Source organism: Perognathus longimembris, chromosome 23, assembly GCF_023159225.1.
Source record: "Perognathus longimembris pacificus isolate PPM17 chromosome 23, ASM2315922v1, whole genome shotgun sequence".
NCBI classification, from domain to species: domain Eukaryota; kingdom Metazoa; phylum Chordata; class Mammalia; order Rodentia; family Heteromyidae; genus Perognathus; species Perognathus longimembris.
The window spans coordinates 24624788-24643288 of NC_063183.1; the positions used below are offsets into that span (position 1 = coordinate 24624788).

At 45.5% G+C, this 18501-nt stretch overlaps 1 protein-coding gene across 1 annotated transcript in view; it reads left to right on the forward strand.

Annotated features, from left to right (window-relative positions):
* Positions 1–2260: 2260 nt before the first annotated feature.
* Positions 2261–18501, forward strand: part of Prtg (protogenin) — a 61432-nt gene continuing 45191 nt past the window's right edge. Inside the window, exon 1 of the mRNA XM_048332052.1 lies at positions 2261–2588. Coding sequence (XP_048188009.1) covers positions 2261–2588 — 328 coding nt within the window. The remainder of the gene's footprint in view (positions 2589–18501) is intronic.

Below are 18501 nucleotides of genomic sequence, written 5' to 3' on the forward strand. Positions count from 1 at the left end.
ACGTCCCGGCCCGGGCTGCGTGCGGAGCGCGGGGCCGTGGGGGCCGCCGTCCCCTCCCCTCCCCTCCCCATTGTCCGCGCCCCGCGCCCGCCCGCGCCCGCCCGCGCCCGCCCCGCGCCCCACGTGGCTTTATTTATATTGTTTCCCCCTCGTCGCGCAGGGGGGCGCCGCGGTGCCGCGCCGCGAGGGTTCGGCCCGGGGTGTCCCCCGCGTCCGGGGCTCGGAGAAGGGGCACTGTGCACTCAGCACCCGCTCCCCAGGACCTGGGGGTGGGGGTGTGGGGGGGGGGAACTCGTCGGCTGCACGGCCCCCGCGCGGGGCCCCCCGTGGGGGAGGCCGAGGGGCCCGGGAAGGATGCCGTGCACAGGGGAGGCCTCTCCCCCCTTACCCCCCTCCACCCCCCCCCCAGCGAGCCGCTCCGGGGCTGGGGGGGGGGCGCAGGGCCGGAGCTGCGTGCGGAGCCGCGGGCCCCGAACCCTCCGAGCCAGCGCAGCAACTGGCACGAAGTCTTCTCATTTGGGTTGGGGGGGGGGGGCGCGTGTTATGTGTCGGTCCCGGGGCTTGAACTCGGGGCCTGAGAGCTGTCCCTGAGTCGTCCGTCCTACTTCTGGCTTTATTTACTGATTTGTTTTATTTATGGGTGGTTCGTCGGAGACAGGGATCCCACAGGACTTTACTCTCCGGGGGGCCGGGCTGGCTTCGAACTCTTGACCCTCAGATCTCAGCTTCTTGACTCAGCGAGGGTTACCGGCCTGAGCTTCCAAGCGTCAGACACCAGCGCCAGGCTTCCTCCTGGCTTGCTGGGAAATGGGATTCCTGGAAGGCAGGAGGAGGGAGGGAGGGGGGAGGAAGGAAAGTGGTGTTTAGGGGGGGAAATGAGTTATTTTATTTATTTACAAGTTACTGATGCTGAGGTTTCCCCCCCACACACCCCCCAGGAGTTAGCAAGAGAAAAGGATCAAAGTCAGATGGGGTGGACGGACACAATGGGTGTCTTAGGGAGTGGCCTGCCCCCCCCCCCAAGCTGGGCTGTTTGGGTGGTTCTTGCCACCCCAGGGGTGGGGGTGGGGGTGGGCGGGTGTACCTTGGCAGGAGGCTTGATCAGAACCATGAGAAATCTTTCCTGGGGGTTTGTCATCTGGGATTCCCAATGACCCCAGGGGCAGATGAGCCCCGGCCGCCCCTCCCCCAGCACAACCCCTACCTCTGGCTTTGGCTCCTAATGCACGTGTGGATGGTGGGGGTGCTTCTTTTTTCTCCTGCGGGGGGGGGGTGGGGGTGGCGGGGGGGGGCAGGGCCATGTGACATTATGCTTCGGATCAAGCATTTCCTCTGCTCAGATTAAAAAAAAATGTGTATTGGTTGATTAAGCAATCTCCTATCCCTATTAGACAGTAAGGATCCATTAGTCACGCATTCTCCCTCTCACACCCCCCCCCCAACAGTTGGTGATTCTTAAAATAAATAAATAAAAAGCGAAATAAAACTTTTCCTGCTCCCGATCACCCACTGAGTACAAGCAGCGGAGAGTTACCAACTTTTCAGAGTCTATTGTTTGTCCTTTAAATACCTAGCTGGCTCTGTAGAAATTAAGTAAATGGATTTCTTTCAAGGAGAGGAGACAGAATCTCAGCTGAGGGGTGGGGGGGGGGAAGTGGTGGTGGGGGGAGGGAAGCGAGAAGATAGAAAAAATGCAAACTTGTAACTTGGCACAAAAGATAAATGTGTCCTTCCCAAAGGAATAGGTGCTAGGTGCTGGAGGTCCCCAGGACACTTCAAGGGAGTAGGAAATAAACTTGCTTGTTCACAGAGTCTGAGTTTTGCTAATGATTTCTTGTAAAATTAGAGGTTTACGACTTACCCTGTTCAAGATCTTTTTGACAAGCTTGTAAAAAGTAGCGAGGCAGCTTGTCTTGGAGGGCTCCCCGCCTGATGATTTTGAATTGCTAGCAAGGAACTTGAGAACAGAATTCTTAGGAGGAGAAAGTTATTGAAATCCTCCCTGTGCTTTTAATTGTTTCTATATAATACAGTATGCATATATAGTACACTGCAATATGCTGTATGTTATGTATTGTATGTATTTGGAAATGGTGATTGGTGATTTCCCTGACTTGTTGAAGAGCTTTCCTGAAATGAAGAACAGTTGATGAAGGTGTTTCTAAGCTCACCAGCTATGATTGGTTTGGTATTATTCCCCAAATATGTGTTTTACAACTGTGTGTTAAATTATTTTTTAATACCTACCTACAATCTGGACATGACGTCCCTTTTTCCTTTCGCAGGAGTGTGGTGCTTTAGCGAGCTGTTTTTTATAAAAGAGCCCCAGGATATAACTGTCACAAGAAAAGACTCACTCCTTCTAGATTGCCACGCTCACGGAGAAGTTCCTATTAAGGTCACGTGGTTGAAAAATGGAGTAAAAGTGTCTGAAAATAAACGGATCCAGGTTCTTTCTAACGGCTCCTTGTACATCCGAGAGGCCGAAGGCAGGCGGGGAGAGTCATCGGATGAAGGATTTTATCAGTGCTTGGCCATGAACAAATACGGAGCCATCCTTAGTCAAAAAGCACATCTGGCCCTGTCAAGTAAGTGTCTGCGTTCTTGGTTGTTGACAGCTTTTCACGGTGTCAGTTTGATGCTTTGCTTAGGAATATAATAACCCTAGCCCTGTGATCCTAGCTACCCGGGAGGCTGAGATCAGAGGATTGAAGCCAGCCAGGGCAGACAAAGCCTAGAGAAGCTCTTATCTGCACTTACTCAGTAAAAAGCCGGAAGTGGAGGTGTTGCCTCCAATGGGGGAGCGCCTGCCTTAAGCAAAAAAAGCCAAGCTGGAGTAAGAAGGCCCTCCCCCCGCACCCCTCCCCCAGTTCAAACCCCAGTATTGGTGCACACACAAAAAAGCATAGCCCTAAAAGTCATCCATAACACTAAGTATTTCATTGGAGATAATAGTTGGTGCTGAGAATTTTGCTAGAGATAATAGTCACTGCTAACAGAGAGAGGCATGCAGAGCAAAAAACCCAAAACATCAGTTCAAATGATTGATTGAAAACAGAGGTCAAGTTAGGTTTAGAACCCGTAGCAAAATAAAGCCCGGGAGAGGTGGCTTTCTATAAATATGAATATACGAATGAGGATGTTTTGCATTATAAAAAAGTTTGGCCCGGGGAGCCAGAGTTGTTGTGACAAAGTTTGTAATTGAATGCAAGCCCTCGCTCCACGGCCCGGCCTGGCCTCGGAGTGCTAAATCTTTCTTCCCGTCCAACCTTCCTTTTCGCCAGCTGTTTTTAGATCACCCTGGTTGCTTTTTTAATTGTAAGAGAAGGCATTGGTCAGTAACTCTCAAGCCTTTGAAGTCTTCCTAGCCTTTTCCTGCCGGGAGAGAAAGAGATTAAGGCCATTTCCATATTCTGTCTAATGGACTTAAACCAGATCTCCTGCTCCCTCCCCCTGCCCCCCCCTTGTCATAAAGTTTTCTGTCTAATGATTTCCTCTGCGTTAGCCACCCCATCATGGCAGCCATTTGTCCAAGGGATCCACGGCTGCTCAGTAGTTGGCCTGATAACTTGAGAGTTAGGATGGGCCCAGGCCAGGTAGGGGACAGCCTGGCACAGGCCATTACTTCCTCTGGCGACCCAACAGGCAGCGGACCAGATTCCACCAGGACCGGCTTTAAAACCGTGTTAGCGGCAGCCGTGGACAGCGCACGGAGGCCGATTTTTACCCTGTACCTACAAATGGTTGGTTTCCAAGTGGGTCACGGGAAGAGGGAGCTGTTGAGATAAAGGGAGATAACCTTCTGGGAATCCTTTCAGGCTTGTGCTTGGAATTTCACTACTGCTCATGACACCCTCTGTGATGACACCCTCGTGTCAGTAATTGATTGCATTTGTGCAGTCGTAACTAGTAGAAAGTACATTGCAAGCAGCAGTGTTTTTATGTTGAAATGTCAAAAAAAAAAATCAGAGGCGTTTGTAAATCTATCTTGCCCAAGAGGTCCTTATAAACCTTTTCCTTCTTTGCTTTTGGTCTTTTTGTTGTTGTTTTGTTTTGGGCTGTGATACCCCTCCCCCGTGAGGTTTCTTTCTTTTTTTTTTTCCCTGTACATTATCTTTCTTCCTTTTTTTTTTGGCTAGTCCTGGGGCTTGAACTCAGGGCCTGAGCACTGTCCCTGGCTTCCTTTTGCTCAAGGCTTGCACTCTACCTCTTGAGCCACAGCGCCACTTCTGGCTTTTTCTGTATATGTGGTGCTGAGGAATCGAACCCAGGGCTTCATGCATGCTAGGCAAGCACTCTGTCACTAAGCCACATTCCCAGCCCTTGCTTTTTATTCTTAAGTTCTGTTGATTTAATTCCTGTTGTAAAATTATTCTGTAGGAATACCTATTTTCCAGCTTTGCAGATTTGTGGACTCTTGTGTGTTCGCATCCAGGAAGTGTGACTTGTGTAATCTTTTTTGAGGGGAGGAGATGGCAGGCGGCAGCGGTCAGTTACAACCATACCCCATAGCAGGTTCCTGGACCTCATGAGAAGCTTGGCAGAATCACAGACTGGGCACCCAGAAATACTTCGGAACCACACACACACACACACACACACACACGCACACGCACACACGCACACACACGCACGCACGCACAGTTTGTCAATTCACAAGTAAAACCTGAAAGGTGTGAGATAGGTTAATCTTTGGGGCTCAGTGGCAGAGCCCAGCTTCCCTTGTATTGCAGAGGCCCTGGGTGGACACGGCCCCTGGCTTCAATCCATAGCATTCAGAAACCAACTAAATACTAACTTATAAATACCAGCTTTTAAAATACTTTTATTTTATTTATTTATTTATTTATTTTAATGTTTGGTCAGTGGTGGGGCTTGAACTCTGGGCCTAGGTGCTTTCTCTGAGCTCTTTTTGCTCAAGGCTAGGGCTCCACCACTTTGAGAGCCACAGCGCCACTTCTGATCCTCCGGTGGTCAGTTGGAGATGAGTCTTGGGGACAGCCAGTCACCTGTGGCCTGTCATCCTAGTTACTCAGGAGGCTGAGATCTGGCGATTGCGGTTCAGAGCCAGCCCAGGCAGAAATGTCTGGGAGACTTACCTACAATAAAAAACTGCTCAGCAAAAAGGTAAGTGGTGCTGTGGCTCAAGTAGTAGATGGCCAGGCTGGGGGGAGGGGGAGGAGTTTTATAGACTTTTCTGCCTGGGCTGGCTTTGAACCATGATCCTCAGATCTCAGCCTCCTGAATAGTTTAGGATTACAGGTGTGAGCCATCAGTGACAGGCTTCAAATTTTTTGTGTCTTTATAAAATTATCATTATACCCAATTAGAGATAAAATCATTCCAGCTGGTATGAGCAGAGAGGTAATTTTCACGTTATCCATGGAAAGCTTCACAATGAACTGGGTGTAGAATAGTTCTCTGTTCCAGAGCCTGTAACGGTTTGAGACCATGTTGATAGGCACACATTTTATTTAATCCACAGGAGGTATTATCCTAGGGAGAAATCGTTCCATATCACATGTCTAAAAATAAGGAACTCATGGTGGAGATTTCTCTGTAGATGTAAGGAAATTTCTTCAGAGATCCTGAAGGAAGGAGTTCTGTTATCTAAGTCGCACGGTCCTGATAAAGGGAGCTCAGGGCACTTTTTTCTGGGCTCAGGGTAGAGAGATTATGAGAGTACACAGGAAGAGAATCGGCTTGAAGTGGACATTCTCTTGTTGTTGTTGTTAAGCTATTTCTCTTGGTTATTGATAACAGGCAGGAGCCGTGTATGTTCTTTTTATCCTCTTTACTGTTTAGGATTCTAACCGCGTTAACAGCGTGGTTAGTATCGGCCTGATATTGTAAACTTTCTTCTGTGTAAGTTTTACTTTTTTTTTTTTTTAAACCTTAGGCAATCAAGTCTTCCTTTCTAAACTTAGGAACCAGAGGCTGAAAGTTGCACTCTAGGCAAGAATTCCATTATTCATGTGTAAATTAGGAATTCCCAGGGTTAAAAGGTTAGAAACTGGCCGAGATGAGGTTTACCCTGTGATAAAGAGCAGATGACCCCCATTCATTGGCCGGAGCTTTCATGTAGCTGGGCTGCGAAGTTGGTTATTGCCAGGAATTGTTCTTGAGGAATGCAGAAATTCAAATGTGAACCGGCCTTTTCCTTAAGTGTCTCGGTGTGGCCTTATCTCCAAAGCACATCAGAGTTGGGGGGTGGGGGGGATGACCGCAGGGATAAGGCCCCTCCCCTAAAGGCCTAGAGGCCTGGCTTTTCTGGGGTTCATCCGGTACAAAAGAAAAGAGCTTGGTTGTGCGAAGACTAAGGCCTTGAGCGTTAAAAGTAATATTGAACTTTTATGTAGTTTTTTTTTTTTATTGATAACAGTTTGGTCGCACTATATTTTCATGTAGTTAGAATAGAACGAGGAGTAATGTGAGGGGACCTGTTAAAAAAATTTACGTATAATGGTAAGAACAGAAAAACTTCTCTGTATAAATTTAAATATTTAATGCTTTAGTGAATTAAAAATTTCACCTTTAGGGGTCCTTTTTTTTAAATTTTAGAAACAGTTTAGCTTAAATATTTCAGGATGAAGACCCTGAGGGCATCTTGATGGTTTCTTTAGTTTCTGTTGAAATAAGGTGAGTTTGAAATAAGATGAGTTCCGGGGAAAGCATCAGTGTGGTAAAAAGCAGTCTCTTATTTCAACAAGTTTAAGATAAGAGGCGCTTGGGGGGGGCGGGGCACACTGTGTTCTCAGATGTGTAAAAGCTTGGCTGTAGCCACAGAGTGAACCGGAAGCTAGTTATTTGTTTCCTTTCCATAAAAGGTGGAAATTGAAGTCTTTGGATAAAGGGAAAGAAAACATAAAACTGGCCTGTATTTCTCAGGTTTTGCATGATTGTTAACTTGGGGTGTGTGTATGTGTGTACACACACACATATATACATGTATATATATGAACATTTGAAGCTGTAGGGTTGTAGGAATGATTATAACTTCATAATTTCTTCCAGTGTTACTCATTTTGTCATAAGCAAAGTTGTCTAAGGAGTACGTTCTTGTAACTTGGTAGCAAGATAATTTCTTTTTGTAGGCTGTAGATTGTTTTTCATGAATAAAATGTCAAAAGTGAGGGGCTGGGGATGTGGCTTAGTAGTAGAGAGCTTGTCTAGCACACATGAAGCCCTGGGTTCGATTCCTCAGCACCACGTATACAGAAAAAGGTGGAGTGGCGCTATGGCTCAAGTGGTAGAGTGCTAGCTTTGAGCAAAAAGAAGCCAGGGACAGTGCTCAGGCCCTGAGTCCAAGCCCCAAGACTGGCAAAAAAAAAAAAAAAGTAGGCTTGTGGCTCAGTGGTAAAGTACCTTCCTAGCAGTACTGTCTATCCCTCCCCCCCCAAAAATTAGTGAAAAAGAATGATGGGTAATAGACACTCAAAATCCTTAAAAAATATGTATTGCTTCAGTTTAAGTTAAAATGAACATTAAGGCTTTTTTGTGTGGCATTAGTGAGCAGTTATCTCTTGCTCTATCTATTTTTAAGGAATAATCTTTTTTTTTTTTTTTTTGCCAGTGCTGGGCTTGGACTCAGGGCCTGAGCACTGTCCCTGGCTTCTTTTTGCTCAAGGCTAGCACTCTGCCACTTGAGCCACAGCGCCCCTTCTGGCCATTTTCTATATATGTGGTGCTGGGGAATTGAACCCAGGGCCTCATGTATACGAGGCAAGCACTCTTGCCACTAGGCCATATCCCCAGCCCAGGAATAATCTATAATATAGTTCAAAATTGATTTTGAAAGGTGAAGTTACAGCCCATTTAAAAAAAAAACAAAACTTAAAAATACCAGTTAGTGGCTCATGCCTGTAATCCTAGCTACTCAAGAGGCTGAGAATCACAGTTCAAAGCCAGCCCAGGGCGGAAAGTCCCTGAGACTCTTTATACCAACTATCCACCAGGAAATTGGAAGTGGTGCTATGGCTTAAGGTGATAGAGCGCTAGCTGTGAGGAAAAAGAGCTCAGGGACAGTGCCTGGGCCCTGAGTTCAAGCCCCACAACCCACCAAAAAAAAAAATGCACACTTAAAAGTTGTGTCTTTTCTTCAAGGTGGGAGTATATATTGAAAAAATAGCAACTATAGGGCTGGGAATATGGCCTAGTGGTAGAGTGCTTGCCTCACATACATGAAGCCCTGGGTTCGATTCCTCAGCACCACGTATATAGAAAAAGCCAGAAGTGGCGCTGTGGCTCAAGTGGTAGAGTGCTAGCCTTGAGCAAAATGAAGCCAGGGACAGTGCTCAGACCCCGAGTTCAAGCCCCAGTTGGCAAAGAAAAGAAAAAAAAGAATAGCAACTATAAAACTATAGACTAGCCTTCTTAAATTTTATTAATGATCCTGCATTTAAAATAGGGACAATTTATAATAGTGAGTCACCGGTCCGTTGAGATTTATCAGTGCTGGAAAAGTACAGTGTCTTGTTCCCTTGAAGTCAAGGGGTTGGCAGTTAGCAGCCCGGATTCACTTATGGTAAAGAGTCATTTGTTTTTGCAAAAAAAAAAAAAAAAAATAGACACAACTGAGATATTTAAAGAGACCAATCTGCCAACACTATAGATAAAAGCTGAGTTGATGCTTTGTGGGGACCCAAGAAAAAAACACCCTTTCAAAGATATAGTGTGGTTCCAAAGTAGTTCGTTTAAACTTAAAACGGACCATCTCGGAGAAGTGCAGTTCAGGGAGCAGTTAGGGGAGTAGAAGTTGAACGTGCAGTTCTCCGGGCTGATTTGGTTTTTAAATAGCCTGTTAATCGGGCGCCCGGTAATCTCGGGAATCTAGATAATCTTGGGGCAATCTTGAGAACCAGTTTTCCCCACTTTGCGCTTGGTTTAGTTGAGGGTCATAGCCTCAGAAACCAGCAGTCCCATCTCAGCTCCTTTCACAGTTATCAGCCTTACTTATTTATTTATTTTTAAGATGGACCCAGCATGAGGAAAAAGTTAGATTTTTCTTTTCACAGTATAGAAACGAGCTTGTTTTGCAAACTGTGAGGGTTGTAAGGAACCTGGACTCACTCCCAGGAGTTGTTTGCCCAAGGATTTGTTGTCCGGCTGCTCCTGAATTTTAACAGCTGGGCCTATTGATGCAGAGCAGAGCCATCTCAAAGAGTAGCAGAAAGCCAATCTTTTTAACAAGGCTTTACTAAAGGGCTGTTTCTGTTAGTAAATCAGATTCACTCCAGGTTACGTATTTTTGAGGATGAGAATTCTCTCCCTCTCTCTCTTTGTTTTATGACCCAGACTGTTTTTTTTCTTTTTGGTTGTGGGGCTTGAACTCAGGACCTGGGCTCTCTCTCTGAGCTTTCTGCTCAAGGCTGCACCAGTGCTCCACCATTTTGAGCCACAGCGCCACTCCCGCTTTTCTGATGGTTCATTGGAGATAAGAGTCTCACAGACTTCTGCCCGGGCAGGCTTCTAACTGGGATCCTGAGATCTCAGCCTCCTGAGTAGCCATGATGACAGGTGTGAGCCACCAGCACCTGGCCTAGAGACTGGGACTTGAACTTGGTACCTGACACTTTGCTCATTGGCTGGCTGGTGCTCTACCAATTGAGCCACTCCACCAAACCTTGGAATTACTTTTGATGATAGTTGATCCATAACCAGGACTACTCATTGAGCATTAACTGATTTCAGCTTTTTCTTTTTTTAAACTGATAATTATGAAATATAATCCACGAATCAGGTATTTTGTGAGGATTCTACTTAAAGTTTCAAAACAACTTTGATTCTTCTGATTATTATTATTATTATTATTTTTGGCCGATCCTGGGGCTTGAACTCACAGCCTGAGCACTGTCCCTGGCTTCTTTTTGCTCAAGGCTAGCACTCTGCCACTTGAGCCACAGCGCCACTTCCGGCTTTTTCTATATATGTGGTGCAGAGGAATTGAACTCAGGGCTTCATGTGTACGAGGCGAGCACTCTTGCCACTAGGCCATATTCCCAGCCCATCTTCTGATTAATCTTGTTTCATATCTTTTTATTATTTACAATAATTGTACAAAGGGTTTCAACTCAACGTGTTGATTTATGAACCCGGTAGTGTCCTTGTGGCTCAAGTGGTAGAGGGCTAGACTTGAGCAGAAGAACTCAGAGATGGTGCTCAGACCCTGAGTTTAAGCCCCAGGACCAACAAAAGAGGAAAAAAAAATCACTTCAGTTTTGATAAATAAGTAAGGAAGAAAAAGATACAGCTGTAGTAATTGAAGCAATATTTGCAGTTCCTTTAGCATGAACTGGATGCAGAGTGAGCCTGTAATACATAAATTACTATAGTAACAAACAGAAAAAAGGTAAAAGGAACTGCATTGTCTTGGACTATGACATTGAAGCTAAGGGAATTGCAGAGAGAGAGAGAGAGAGAGAGAGAGAGAGAGAGAGATATGAAGGCATCACCTCACAAAGGGCTCTGACACTAATCTGACAAATTCTTTCCTGACTTTCACATTCCTTGTTTTAAAAAACAACAACAATCCTTTGGTTTTTAGAAATTGCTTTTGATGAACCTTGAAAAGCTAGGTTCTTGTAGAATTAGCAGAAGGCATGAATTTAAAAATGTTTGGCTTTAGTTTCTGGAGGGTTTGTCCTTCTGGCTGGCATATTTGCATTTTTGCTGAGTAGATAAATTAAGGGGCTTCTGGGAATGCACTCATTGTGCAGAGATCTTGCTCAGTCTCCTCCTGGGTTTAGCTTTTAGATTTACTCAAAGAAAAATTTGTGACGCTTACTTTAGGACACTTGTAAATCCCTATTTATCTGGAAAAGTGACAATTTTTTCATGATACTACTTTATACAGACTCATTTGTATATTCAGCACTGGAACTAGGCCTTGAACTCAGGGCCTTCAGTTCTTGCTTGGTGTTTTTCTTTGAAGGCTGTCCTCTTGCTACTTGAGCCATACCTCCCCCTCTAGTTTTTTTTTTTTACCAGTCCTGGGACTTGAACTCAGGGCCTGAGCACTGTCCCTGAGCTTCCTCTTGCTCAAGGCTAGCACTCTTATTTACCACATGAGCCACAGTGCCACTTCTGGCCTTTTCTATATATGTGGTGCTGAGGAATCCAACCTAGGGCTTCATGTATATGAGGCAAGAACTCTTGCCACTAGGCCATATTCCCAGCCCCACTACTTTCTTTTTTTAATTGTCAAGATGATGTACAGAGGGGTTACAGTTATATACTTAAAGTAGTGAATACTTATACATTTCTTGTCATACTTGTTACTCCCTCATTTTTCTTCCTCCTTCCCTCCCCCCAACACCCCCCTTGCTTTCTTCATTTTTTTTTTTAAACCAGATACTACTTTTTAAGATTCTAGGAAAAAATAATAGATTACTTTGGCTGGGAGTATTTGCAATGGTAATTCTGCTTTGAAAATTTGTATATGAGAAATGCAAACTACAGACACATGTTGGAGTAGTTGATAATAATGTATTCTGATTATTGGCTATTTTATTTTGATTCAGTCCTTTTCAAAATGCAGTTATGTCTACATCATGAGAATTTTGCTCCTGTATTGTGTTTTAATAGAAATGGACTTTACTGGTCACTCAGTCTCACTAATTCCTATTAAGAATGATAAGGTTTAATTTCCCCTCAGCTTTCAAACTGAATTAACTTGAGTCTCTGTGATTGGATTTAAAGTAACTCAGATTAAAATATTGACCTCATTGTGGATTTATAATAGGAAAAAAATGCTTTGATGTTGGCAATTTCATTCTTTTTAAAAGGGATCACAGCTTTTCTAAAGTGATTTTTACCAGTTGAATGTGTTTGTTGTTCTCTCAGTAAAAGGGAATTAACTTTTTAAGTGTTTCAGGAAAGTCACACTCTTAGTTTGACTTAGTAGTGTCTTTAACATAATTTTAATTAGGAAAAAACGTCACTAAAGCCACAAGAGTGCCTAAAGCATTAGAGTTACCTCAAAGATGGGAAACTATTTCTTGAAAGCCTGCAAATATCCTTACCACAATGATTTCGCATATTTTTTGAAATTTGCCATTGTAGAAGAAAAGAAATGAGTTGATAGAAGCAGTTTGTAGAGTTTAATTTATTCTCCTTTGTGGATTTTTTTTTTTTTTTGTGGAGCTTGAACTCGGGGCCTGCGTGCTGTTCCTAAGCTTTTTTTGTTCAAGGCTAGTGCTCTACCACTGTGAGCCACAGCTTTACTTCCATTTTTCTAGTGGTTAACTGGAGATAAGAGTCTGATGGACTTCCTCGGTGGGCTGGCTTTAAACCACAGTCCTCAAATCTCAGTCTCCGCAGTAGCTAGGATTCCAGGCTTGAGCCACCAGCTCCTGGCAAGAATGTATTCTTCCTTTAGAATTTACGTGTCTAGGGCTGGGAATAGGGCCTAGTGCCAAGAAAGCTTGCCTTGTATACATGAAGCCCTGGGTTCAATTCCCCAGCACCACATATATAGAAAACAGCCAGAAGTGGTACTGTGGCTCAAGTGGCAGAGTGCTAGCCTTGAGCAAAAGGAAGCCAGGGACAGTGCTCAGTGCTCAGTGCTCAGCCCCTGAGTTCAAGGCCCAGGACTGGCAAAAAAAAAAAAAAAAGAATTTACGTGTCTAATCTGGGAGAATTTCCTACCCTCTCCATAAGTTCCTGGATCTGTTCAATTTCGTTTTCAACATTCATCCCAACACAGCGAGTCCGTTTCTCCTTCATCTAGGACAGTCCCCATCAAGGGGACTTCCTTGCTGGCCTTGTTAATCGCCATTGTGGCCTCCCTCCAGAACACCGTCTTGGCATCTTATAGAAGCTACATCCTTACTGGCTGATTGAGAATTATACCATTAGATGTTTTTCACTTAGTACAGTTATTAATTCCTCCAACAAGTATTTACTCAAAGCCTATTTGGCTAGGTCCTGAGAAGGTCTTGATTAATGAACAGTTTCTCTGACAGGTTCTAGGTTCGGTGATAGGTTTGTGGAAGACAAGAGTGCAAGTCTAGCTAAATATTGCTGGACACGGAGCTCCGTGATAGAGTGCTTGTCTAGCATGACTGAGGCCCAGGTTTTAAGAACCCAGCACTGCAGGAAAACCATCCAACCAGCCCAAAACGCAATAGTTGTGCAACAGAAGAGTGTTCCTAAAGTTGAGTATCTAGAATTGCTTATGTGATATTATTTCTTCATTTTTTTTCTTTCTTTCTTTCTTTGTGGTATTTGAACCCAGGATTTGAACTTGGGGCTTGTGTTTGCTAAGCAGGAGTTTACTACTTGAGCCATGTCCTTTTTTATTTTTTCCTGCTGTATTTTCTTTCTCTCTTTTTTTTTGGTGCCAGTCCTGGGGCTTGAACTCAGGGCCTGGGCGCTGTCCCTGAGCTGCTTTTGCTCAAGGCTAGCACTCTACCACTTGAGCCGCAGCGCCATTTCTGGCTTTTTGAGTATTTTTATTGGAGATAAGAGTCTCCCGGATTTTGTTGCCTGGGCTGGCTTTGAACTGTGATCCTCAGATCTTAGCCTCCTGAGTAGCTAGGATTACCGGTGTGAGCCACGGGCACCAGGTGGTTATTGTTTTGAATAGGGTCTTGAGTTTATGTCCAGGCTAGCCTGGCTGCAGTCCTCCGACTAAGGCTTCTTGTGGAGATGGATGGTAGACATGTCCATGCCCGGATTTTTCCCGGTTGAGATGGGCACTCATGAACCTTTTGCCCCAGTTGGCCTCGGATCCTGATCCTCCGAGCTCCGCTTCCCAACTAAGCGATGGCAGGTGTGAACTATCTACCCACCTCTTCCAACTTTTCGTCTTGAAAACTTTGCCAGGTGCTGGTGGCTCACGCCTGCAGTCCTCGCTTCTCAGTTGGCTGAGAGCTCAGGGTCTCGGTTTGAAGCCAGCCTGGGCAGAAAAGCCTGTGAGACTCGTCTCTCCCACTGACCACCAGAAAACTGCAAGTGGCAGTGTGGCTCAAAGTGGTAGAGTACTTGAGCAAAAGGGCTTGGGGACAGTGCCCAGGCCCTGAGTTCAAGCCCCACGACCAAGGGAAAAAAGATGTTTTATTTTAGAAAAGAGGAGGTAGTCCGCTAAGCACCTGCATAGCGTTGGCCTGGATTGCCGCGGTGACGTCAACCTCAGGCAGCCTGGCCCTTCACCACCATGTGAATCTCCACGTCTATGGTGTGGGAGGCGGAGGGCTGCTCCTAGAGCTGATCCATGCCCTAGCTGGTGTGTGGAGGGAAATTAGACTGCAGATTCGGCAGGTGGAGGTAGCCCAGAAGGGTTAGTAGGCACCAGCCCGCCATGCCAGAAATGGAGTTGAAGATGTAGGCCGGATCCACTCAAGCCAAGACCCACACCCCGTGCCCCAAGTCACAGGCACCGGGAGGTTAGGAGCCATTGAAGGCTCTGCCTCCTCCGGGGTCACTTCAGAAGAACGTGAATGTTGAAGCACTGAAGCTCTGTCAGCTTGCTTCTACTTGGAATTACCTGCTTATCAACACACCAAGCCAAGAATAGTTGTATTTCTTATGGAGTCTCTCTCACTGCCTTTTTTGGCTTAAAGATTAGCCCTTTGGGTTATAAACTGGTTTTATATTTCTTGCTGACCTCTAGTTTGACCTTTGATACTGTGTGTGTGGGGGGGGGGGATTATTTTTGAATATGCTAATTCCTGTGGACCCTGGATGGTGTGATCCTAAACCAAAGCTATTTTATCTCTTCTTTTAAGGAAAAGGGATTAGGGGCTTCCTGCGGTTGTAAACACTGAAGTTAGTGGAGGCTTGGTGTTGGCCTGCGGAGACCTTTACATCTGCTCCCAACACCTTACAGCCTCCCCGCCGACTCCGCTGGCTTAGGAGGCTGAGACCTCAGCATCTCAGTTCCGGTTAGGACAGAAAAGTCTGTGGCATTCTAATCTCCAGTTAACCAGCACAAAAGCTGGCAGTGGGCGGTGTGGCTCAAGTGGTCCATAAAGGCACACACTTATTTATGCAGTAGCTTTGGGTTCCACCCAGAAAGGCTCAGGAACATGGAAACTGTCACAGAGACTGCATGACAGGTCCAGTGCTGAGAGGACTCTTGCCTTTCGTGCTTGCTTCTCCAAACTACAGTGGTTGGCTGTGGTGTTCATGAGTGTGGTGGGGCAAGGTGCCAGCCCGTGTGGTTATGTCAGGTATAGAATGGACCCTAGTCCTCAGCCCACGCCTCTGTGAGTAGCTACCATTCCAGGTGTGAGTCATGTGCACCTGGTGGTCTGTCCGTAGGTCCATTTGTCTCTCCCTCCTTCCGTTCCTTTTTTCCTTCCTTCTTTCCCTTTGTGCTGGCCCAGGGGCTTGAACACAGGCCAGCCTGGGCCTTGTCCTTGATCTTTTTTTTTTTTTTTTTTTTGCGCAAGGCTAGCACTCTACCATTATTAGAGCTACAGCTCTACTACTTGTAGACAAGTAGTTCAGAAGGCATTGTTTCATGAAGTTAACAGGTCATCTGATATAACTATAACATTTTAACTTGAAATTGCCTTGGTCTTAGCTGGGAATGGTGGTGCATGCCTTTATTCATGGCTTTGGGGGAAATTTTGTAAGAGGTTGTAGGTCAGTGATCCTGCATTCAATCTTTGTATCACGAAACAAACAAACAAGCATAAAACCTGGCATGCCTTTAGCAGCTGCTGGGTGAAAAAGATGACCTACTAAATTAGAGCTTAGACACTTCCTGGTGATGGATTCTCCGTCTGTGAATTGAATGTCATGTGGAGACTATTTAATTGATGTCATAAATTATTATTGCATGCATTTTAATACATTATATTGACCTACTATCCGCTGAGTATCTGGCTATTACGTGGGAAAAAAGGGGGAAAACACCAGGCCTTTTATGCTCTGAAAGAGCAAGAGTCTGTACTCGGAGAAAGCAACATTGTATGTTTGTGTGTGTGTGCACTTGCATATGAATGTGCTTGTGCGTGTTTGTGTGTGTTTTATGTTTTGTGTTGTATGTTTATGTATGTGTTAGTGTGTCTGTTCTATGTGTTTATGTGTAGTGTGTGTCTTGGTGTCTGTGTGTGTATTGTTTAGTGTGTGCTGTGTGTTTTGTGTGTATTTATGCTGTGTTTGTGTTACATGTATACGTGTACACATGAAGTTAAGATGGAGAGCAACGCTGTAAACTCTATCCTCAGTATTACTTGCTAGATGACAGCTGTTGAATTGGTTTTACATGTCTTGACTCCATCGTTCGTGGAAGCACAAGTGGTCGTAGTAGAAATAGTCACGCGCGCCGCCGATGCCCATCTTCTTTTTTTTTTTTTTTTTTTTTTTTTTTTTTTTTTTTTTTGCCAGTCCTGGGCCTTGGACTCAGGGCCTGAGCACTATCCCTGGCTTCTTTTTGCTCAAGGCTAGCACTCTGCCACTTGAGCCACAGCGCCGCTTCTGGCCGTTTTCTGTATATGTGGTGCTGGGGAATCGAACCTAGGGCCTCGTGTATCCGAGGCAGGCACTCTTGCCACTAGGCTATATCCCCAGCCCGATGCCCATCTTCTTGACGCTGTCTTGCCTGTTGGATCTGCGGCCAGGCAGGGAGGGACATGGCCCCTGCATAGTGGCCCCAGACACAAAACTAATTCCTTCTGGAATGACACCCAGCCTCAGACAGGCTGCGCTTAGTCCTGGCAGTACAAGGCAATCACTTGGCAAGGTGCTGGGAGAAGTGGTCTTGGGGAAAACAAAGCAGGGCCTCTTTCTCCATCCCCTGAATTCACAGGAGCCACAGGAGTTGAACAGGCCTGAGGCCGTTGGTGGCTTTCCCCTGCATGTCCGTTCTGTACTGTTTCTGGCTTGGTTTTTCCCTTCAGAGGGACGAAGGCCTGAGAAGTGCATCAGCTCCATCGCATACTCTTACTGAGAGGACAGATTGATCAGCAGACAAGAGGAAAATGCCCAGTTGGGAATGTCTTTCCAAGTGAGGTTAGAGCTTACCCTCAGTCGATCAGGATTCTGTCTGTTAGGATTCTGAGCCTGTCTGTCATATGGGGCGTGATTTATTCTGAGAGAACTATTTTTGCATGCCAGTACTGGGTGCTGTGATTCTCAGATCTCAGCCGCCTGAATAGCTAAGATTATAGGTGTGAGCCACTGGCACTTGGCTCAGAAAAAGAACAAATAAGACCTCAAGATGAAGAAGCAGTTGGAAAAGATGCAAAGCAAAGTGTTTTTGCTTTCATTTTATCAGCCCCAGGAAGGAAGTCAAGAAGCAGTGGTAGTAATTTTATGGCAGTTTAATGATGATAGAAAACTTACCTTTGTAGCTCTCTCTTGCCGGCAGCCTGCTGCTTGCTTTTATTTTGCTTAGGGGTGAGTGAGGTCTTTCCTGTACCTGGTCTCCCCACTGACTGGGGAAACAAAGGTGCATGGTCTGTTTGGCACTTGAACCTTTGCCACACTGGTACCTGACTCTCCTTCAACACAGTGGGAAAAGATGGAGAGTTCCACAGTGCATGCAACATCCGGGTTCCAGCAGAAGCCCCGTGCCCTAGACGGTGGGCTTAGGAGATCAGCAGAAACAAGATGACAGACAGTTCAGTAGCTTCTCAGGACCAGATTGTAAAGGACCCTCAGAGGCAGATATGACACGAGATGAGAAAGAATTTAAGGGGATCTGTCTGTTAGTCTCTCTCTCCTCTATATCACCTGTCTATATCTGTCTATTATTTATCAATGATCAATTATCTACCTATCATCCTTCATTTGTCTATCAGTCACTTATCAGTTGTCTTCTGTACCAGTCATCTGTCAATTATATATCTTCTGTCATTTGTCAGTGTATCAATTATCTGTCATCTAACAATCATCAATTTTCTATTTATCAGTTACCTGTCAGTTGTCTATCATCTGTCAATCATCTATATTCAGTGCAAAGGCAAGAATCATATGGATGCTGAAAATAGTTGATGCCAGGAAATTTGGACTCACTTGCCATCCCTGGTGATTGTTCCTCGCTTCCTCCCAAGTGCATTGCCACCATCCCTAATGGAGAGTTCCTCTCTCACAGGTAGACGCTCCGTGTTGAAGCGCCGTGGCTTCTGACCTCAAGGAAATCGCTGCTGGTGTCTTGGTCTTGAGCTCTTTGGTGGACATTTTAGGAGACAGATGTCAAGAAAATGACACTTGTTCCCTTGCCGAGTGTGCATTGGAAGGAAAGGGTGGCAGAAGGGGGCCAGGTTGGGGAACTCGTAACTTCTCCCGCTGACTGAAGGATGTGGTCGGTTTTTAAGTCCCACTGGCAGTGTGTGTCTGGTTGGTTTTTATCCTCCTGAAGTTTTGACTGACAGATGGGACCCGATCTCTGAGGTTTACTTCCTGTGCAGTTGCTAGGCAGTCTTCACACCAAAGGCTCAAACATGCAAAATCACATCTGATTGAGGCAAGTTGTTAAACTGTGTTTGAAGTAGAGAAAGGCAAGTTGTTGGTATGAAAGACCCAAAGAAATGGGAACCCAAAGAAAGCCCA